Here is a 7,364-nt window from a genome sequence, read left to right as displayed (position 1 = left end):
TATCTTTCCTCAATGCATGTCATATTGAATTACGACGTCGTGAGTAAACAATCGATGTATATAATACAGAATGGTCAGAATGTTTGTCTTTTAACTCCTAAACCCTTTGACCAATCTATTAAATTTTGCATAATAGTTACTCTCTAGACCCCTGCGAAAAATATGGTCTATCATGAAACCTGGATCCCCTACCTCTGATTTTATCCCCTTGATACTCTGTGATAATCCCGGCAACGCCAGGTAATTTAATTTTAATACTTAATAATACTCATATATTACGTATTACAAATAAAGTTTGTATACTTTTTGCGGGGAACCGCCACCATGGCCATCGCGATCGGACAGCTCGACGTCGGAGGCGATGATCGATTCCGGGATGCGGCCGTCCTGACGCGTTTCATCGGAGAACGGCGACGGACCCAGCAGGAGCAAACGTCCCTTGCTCTTCTTCTTCCCTTCCGGAAGCGGATCTGTGGTATCCGCGCGAGTGGCCGGTTGCCGGTGCCCGGCCACCTCCCTGTCGTCATCCTCGTTTCCGAACGTCAAAGTCGTTCGGCGACAAAGTCGTTTCACCGACCCGGTGCGAGGCGTCGTGGATTCCGCCGGAATCCCAGCTTTCTCGGCTTTTCGCCTCGTCCCACCGGACTCGCGTACCTTATCATAGCTCACCAGCTTTGGCGACGACGAAGGCGTGCAAGGTACGGACGACGTTGGCAGGGACAACGTCGAGACGGAGACGTAAGGGAGTCTTCTGTACCTATGTAATAAGCACTCGCCGCGGTCGACCACCTCCTCGCCGCGAGTATTCCTGTTCTTTCGCCGCAGATGCCCGAAAATCTTCCGGAACTCGCGCCAATTCGCCGTCAAACGTTCGCCGATCCTCTCGAGCACGACCTCGACTCTCTTATTGCCATTCGACGTTCCCTTATTCATTTTCTTATTCGGATTATCTCGCGGTCCGCCGATGGATCTATGGACCGGCGATCCGCTGAGCTCGCCTCGCTCGTCGTTCTCGGGTAAAATCATAAAATGCGGGACCTCCGAGAGTTCCTCAGGATCTCTTCCCAATTTGTTAACGACGACCGTCGGCGACTGCCTGGCCAGATAACTGTTCATCTGGTGCGCGAGATTATCGTTCATCGAAAGCGTCTTGTCCAACAAGTAACAATCGTCCATCGTTTCAATGATGTAATGGTCTTTTCGCTGATTCGATCTTACTCCGAGAGATTCCTCTTCGTCAAACTTCACGGGCCCCGGAATATTTGCGAAAGTGCGTACATCGTCGCGCGACTGGGATTTCAAGTCAGGGCGAGATATTACTGAGGTATTTCGATGGGTCATCTCGTCGACGATTTTCGAGGATCTTCCATCAGTTGTTCTGTTCGCATTGTTATTGTTATGCTCGTTGCTCAAGGACGATAAGCTGAGGAAATAACTTTCCGTGAGCTCGAACGGATCGTCGACGAGCGGTTTGATAGCATCGTCCCGCTTGCGTTCTCCGGAGTCCTCTAAATTACGAAAATTATTCATGTACTTGGTACCGTGCTCAAAATCGCACATTGCAAGATCCAACTCGCGGCTCTTGCTCGAGATCGGGCTAGGCTGTTGGATCATCCGCGCAGCGATCCCATCGTCGATTTTTGGATCGTCCTTGAAGCTCTTCGATCTTCTTCTAGGCTGCTTGGGAATGATCTCCGGGCTAAGCTTATTGCCGCATTGCAGGTCCGCGGGTTGCGATTCGAACAGTACCGATTCCGGAGAACGCGGATGCGACGAATCGCTCCTTTCTTTATTTTCATTTTTCGAATCTCGACCGGAGATCTTCCGAAGGGACTCCTGCACTTTCTGGAACTTGGTCTTTTTCCGCGATTGCTTGTGCTTGCGTCTCGCCATAAAATATATTTATGTATTAATCACTGTACGCTGAATACGATCGCCTTCCGATGAACTATAAATATCTAATTACTCTTTATTAAGTTACACATGATTTAATTAAAAGCGCGTCTATCACGTTACATTTTCGCTCGAATTGCGGAGACAGAAAGATCGTTGTTACCTACATGCCGGAGAGTTCGTTACTGCCTGTCTCAAGGTTGTCTACTTCGTATATTATTGTGGTTTGGTATTTACACATGTGTGTGATGATGATAACTTCCCGTCATGCGCGTGTAAATCTACCAATTAAATTCGTTACATCGCTAAGTTTATCTTCTTAGATAGTTTATCGTTTAAAATCGATCTAAAAGTAAATTTGTAAAATTTAATTGTTAAAAACCCAGTACACACAGACAAGTCAAATTTTAATTCGAAGAAAAATCGGACTTAAATTTAATTCACGAACAAATAAGAATCTCAAGATATATGTAGAAAGAAACGTTCTCTTACGTTTAGTTGAAAGAGCGTTTATTCAAATCTTTGCTACAAGAAATTGCTCAAACGGATATTTCAATTTTGTAAACGGACATTTTGTGTTGTCCTAATATTTTATTTCTTATTTTATACATTCTTTACATGTTATTTTATATCTTGTAGGTATAATCTTCCTCTGCAGTTTATATATTTTTCATCTATAATACATACTTCTTTTATAATACGTATATCATATCGTATCGTATCATATCGTATAGCTCGGTAATTTGATGGATAAACATTATTTATTAATCAAATTGACTTTCATACGGCTCAATCGACGCGGAATCGTTTGGTGGTTACGAATATAATCAGTAAAACGTTTGGTGGTCAACCGTTTTTCCAGAAAAAAGGAAAAACCGTATGCTCACGCCATTTGTCGTATGACTCTGTGCTATTAGTCAGAAAAATTGTATTTGTCACCCAAATTGACTTTGATAGGGCTCAATCGACGCGGAATCGTTTGGTGGTCACGAATATTGTCATTAAAACGTTTGGTGGTCAATCATTTTCCTAAGAAATAGAAAAAACCGTACTCTCACGCCATCGGTCGCATGACTCCGTGACGTTAGCTCGGTAATTTGATGGATATGTTCAGCATTATGCGCATACGATTTTTTTTATTTTCTGGGAAAACGGTTGACCACCAAACGTTTTACCGATAATATTCGTGACCACCAAACGATTCCGCGTCGAATGAGCTATAAAAAAATTAAATTGGTTGAAAAATAAAAATTGTCCGGCTAACTTCACACCGGAAATTTCATTTTTATTTTACAGGAAAACGACTAACCACCAAACGATCGGACTAGACTACCAAAGACCACCAAACGACCACCAATCGATTCCAATTAATGAAAGTTCGATACGTTGAAGTTGTCCGGCCAACTTCATAGAGGTTGATCGGCCGCGCCGGCGGCACGGAGCGGCGCATGACGTCACGGCCTACCCCTCCTGTGCTCATGCAGGGGCACCAACATCGATTACACTCGCGCCAAAAATACAATTTTGACGTTGACAAAGAATGTCACGTAGAAGAGATTATCTTTAAATCTTAAAATTCTTTCCTAAGTTTCTACTTTCAGAAATCTCTATAATGACATTAAATTGTATAATACGTATTTTATAATCATCAGGCAAGTATGTACACGTATAACAGCGTGATTATCTACTAGACAATAAGGTAGGCGATTAGTTTTATACAATTTACAAAAGCTTTATTTTGCTCAGGAAGATATGTACAAGTCTTTGGCAATTTGTATTCCTTAGGATTACTTATCCTTCAATTTTTGGCGACTCAGTTTGCTTCCCACTGTTCCATCATTGGTAGAACGTGCGTTCTCCCGCAGATACATGTGATAGTACAATATCCAACAATAAGTTACACCAATGGCACAATATACAGAGGTAAATGCTAATGGTAGGAATGGCAGTTTGTCGCCAAGTAACAATTTATGCAGCACCACTTCGTAGATTGTAACTAACGGTAGCGGTATTACGTACAGCCATTCGTGTAATCGTAACAGAGGCCCGCCGTGCTGATTAGTCAGGATTAAAATCGACGAAAGCATGTATGTCAGCAATAACACTAATTTCAGTGAAGACAAATTATCGGGATACAGCAGAGGTAAAAGAGCAGTCTGTCCAGCAGTGCTTAAAATAATGAATATGCGTGCGTCTTCTGCATATATCGTCGCGAGGACGCTAAAAATTATTATAAAATCATATTACTTTTAAGCTCCAAATAAATACGTGTTTCGTAAGATAATAAAACGTTCGTGTGTTTAGTACTCACCACAAAGGGATAATCGCGGTTAGTATGGCTTTCTCGTGCACATGCCAGCCAAACATGAATGAACTTAATGCACACAGTACGATGCACCTAACAAAATGTCTCGAGTTCATGTAGGACTTTTTACATAGCAGACACCATAATGCAGGCTAAAATATATTATATTAGTTATTTAATCCGTGTACATATATAAAGACTACAGTAATATAAACAGTAAAATATATTTGATACAAAATATAATTAAGTCACTTATGTGTTACATGAATAGACTTACGAGCATTGTTACGAAAGTCAGAATAAACGTAACGATAGGAGTTGGAGTGGGTAATATAAGAAAGTTTTCCTCTTGCACTAGGCCACCCGTCATTACTGCAGATTTAACATCCTCCAACCATCCTAAGCGTTTCCATATCACAGACAGCACTTTCTCTGCGCCGATATATAGAGCCCAACCATTTGCAGCCCAGTACGAATGTACTAGACCTCTTTTAAACGGAAATAAACGGGAAATTACCTGATAAAAAAAATGTTAAATTAAAAAGAAGAGAGAAAATGTAATTTGCAAGTTATATAAATATTACCTGCGATAGTTGAGTTCTGAATGGGCCAAAGGATACTGCTAGAACGGTCAAAACGATAAGTCCAAGACTAAATAACCGTTTAAAGAACTTTTTACTGTCCCAACAATATGATTTCAATAGCCAGACAGTGTATGCTGGTGCCACATATACATATAGATGTTTCAAGTTGAGTAAAACAGCAAACCACATAGCGCCTTGCAATACTGACACCTGAAAACAAGCCGCTTTTTACTACAAGTAAGTTTCAAAGTATATTACAGGAGTTACCTGCTTGCCAATCTTCGAGACGTTTGCCGTTGAGAGCAACAGAATGCCAAGTAGAAAACCATTGTACTGGAAATGTATATGATCAACTATCAGCAGTCCTATGTTGCATAATGATAAAAATATGAAAACTATGTGGCTGTTTAAAGATTTGCAAAATGTCCTACCCATTCTATAAAAAAAAAAAACACTTGGATTTAGATTTCATATTGCATAAAATTCTCTAAAATGTTTACTTCTTTTTCTACAAAGGTATGCTTTTTTCATGGAAGATTTATTTAATTATGTGAACCATAAATTTTGTAGATATACTTACTCTCTTACTCCATAAGCAAGTATCAGATCAGCGACTATAACGGTGCCTCTCTGGAAATATACCGTGGCTGATGAGGCATAATTCAAATTCTCCACTTTAAGCATCTCTGGATCGAAAAACGCAGCCGCTTGGCTAAGGCAGTACTCAAACCACGCAAACAGAGGTGGATAGTCAAGAGTCCAGGGAGATCGGGCGTTAACGTACCATTCTCTAACAGGTAAACTGTATGTGATGGCTAGCCAATTGCGGTGTACCTCAAAATCAGTGGAACGACTGCAAAAAAGAAATTCATAAAATAGATATAAATCTCCAATATAAGTAAACAATCTTGGCACAAACTTTAGCTAGCAAAGAGATTATTCAGAGAGCTCGCTTACTAAGTAGGAATTAGGAGGATCTTAATACAGGTGACCAAAAGGAAAGTCTTCAACAGTATACTATCCGCTCTCCAAAGAACGGAGGCTGAAGAGGAAGATTTTCCATCCCGGTACACTTGAGTTTCTGTCAAAATGTCTTTCCCGTCAACGGACATGTTAATCCAACTTGCACCTTGCTATTTATTAACGTCAACTATATCTCGATAAGCTTCGACGCATTCCGCAATTACGATAGCGGCCTCGGGGAACAGACATTCGGCGAAAATATCGCCGGCGCGATATCGCGTGCGATTGCGATGACGCGCAGTGAGGTTAGGACGCGCGTGGCGCACGACGATTTATAGGTTATGTTCGCCAGAGGGGCGGACTCGCGCTCGCGGACGGAGTTGCTGAGCTATGTTCGTTCCTGGATTGCCGCCGGCTCTACGGAGGGCCGTGAATCTCTCTCGGAGCTTAAGTCGGTGTCGCGTGGCACGTGACACTTGGAAGTCCGGTCAGTGTCGAGCGTTCAGCAGGAGGCTGCCGGGGGAGTTCCTCGGCAGCGACGGCACCAAGAAGCCGCGGCCGAAGACGGAGCCGGTGCCGAAGATCACGCTCGTGTCGCCGGACAACTCGATCACCGTGACCGTGCTGGAGGAGGCCCAGCGTCTGGCGAAACGGCGCGATCTCACCCTCGTCAAGGTGAACGATCTCGACGGTAAGACGCAGCGGGCGGTCTACAAGCTGGTGAGCAGTACCGGCATCCTCGAGAAGACCAAGACCGAGATCGAGGAGGAGACCAAGAGCGCCGACAGGACCGCGCAAAAATCGGGCAAGGGCGCTAAGCTGTTTTACATATCGGCGAAAATCACCGAACACGACCTACAGACGAAGACGAAGAATGCGGTGAAGTTATTGAGTAAGGGGCGCAAAGTTAAAATCGCCATCACCCTGGACGGCGCCAGCGGGGTGAGTTCTGTGATTCTTTCCTCTGTTTCTTGGAAGTAACTGAGAGGGATTCCCAGATAGAACATAAAACTCATGATGATTTTATCATGACTTTATTCATCACTTAAAAGTTACCTGAACCTGAACCCTGAACATGTCCAGACAACTTTTAAGTGATGAATAATTAAGTCATAATAGTTTCATGTTCTACCTGGGTTGTCAGATAAAAATGCACGGGGCATTCCATTACCTTAATTATGTACGTTGTGTAAATAATCTATGTAAAATGTAATTGTTTTAGGATATTTAAAGCCTGATATTCATAAAAGAAAACAATGCTGGGATGCCCCGTGAAAAACACAATTATTTAATCACATGCATGTTTTTTTCATTCAACATATAGGATAAGATACAAAAAGCCATAGAGGATGCTGTAAGAAACGATGGCAGTGTCCAACAAATGCCGTCAAAGAAGAACATTATTTTACTCTTAATAAATCCTTTACCTAAGAACGAGGATGTTTCTGTAGATAATAAAGACGAAACTAACAGCTCCAGTAGTTAATGAAAGAAATAACACATAAGATTTGTTGAATGTGATAAATATGGACAGATGATAATTTATCGTTAACATTGCGAGAGAAAATAAATTTTTTCTGCAACTAAAGTAATGCAATGATATGTATGCGCATTTATAT

At 42.1% G+C, this 7,364-nt stretch overlaps 2 protein-coding genes across 2 annotated transcripts; one reads left to right on the top strand and one right to left on the bottom strand.

The window, feature by feature from the left end:
* Positions 1-3,416: 3,416 nt before the first annotated feature.
* On the bottom strand, positions 3,417-6,049 carry LOC112458128 (probable dolichyl pyrophosphate Glc1Man9GlcNAc2 alpha-1,3-glucosyltransferase). The gene is made up of 7 exons (XM_025021573.1): positions 5,740-6,049; positions 5,363-5,635; positions 5,050-5,218; positions 4,783-4,992; positions 4,476-4,715; positions 4,205-4,350; positions 3,417-4,113 (listed from the first exon to the last, which is right to left on the bottom strand). The coding sequence occupies exons 1-7, from the start codon at positions 5,892-5,894 to the stop codon at positions 3,681-3,683; spliced, it is 1,626 nt and encodes a 541-aa protein (XP_024877341.1). The 5' UTR covers positions 5,895-6,049; the 3' UTR covers positions 3,417-3,680.
* Positions 6,050-6,053: 4 nt separating this feature from the next.
* Positions 6,054-7,288, top strand: LOC112458129 (translation initiation factor IF-3). The gene is made up of 2 exons (XM_025021574.1): positions 6,054-6,687; positions 7,070-7,288. Exons 1-2 carry the CDS (start codon positions 6,136-6,138, stop codon positions 7,229-7,231), a joined length of 714 nt encoding a protein of 237 aa, XP_024877342.1. The 5' UTR covers positions 6,054-6,135; the 3' UTR covers positions 7,232-7,288.
* Positions 7,289-7,364: the final 76 nt, after the last annotated feature.

The sequence above is a fragment of the Temnothorax curvispinosus genome, unplaced genomic scaffold (assembly GCF_003070985.1).
Source record: "Temnothorax curvispinosus isolate PA1 unplaced genomic scaffold, ASM307098v1 QBEX01008716.1, whole genome shotgun sequence".
Lineage (NCBI taxonomy): Eukaryota > Metazoa > Arthropoda > Insecta > Hymenoptera > Formicidae > Temnothorax > Temnothorax curvispinosus.
Note: the sequence above shows the minus strand (reverse complement) of the source record. Positions and strands in the feature narration are given on the sequence as shown.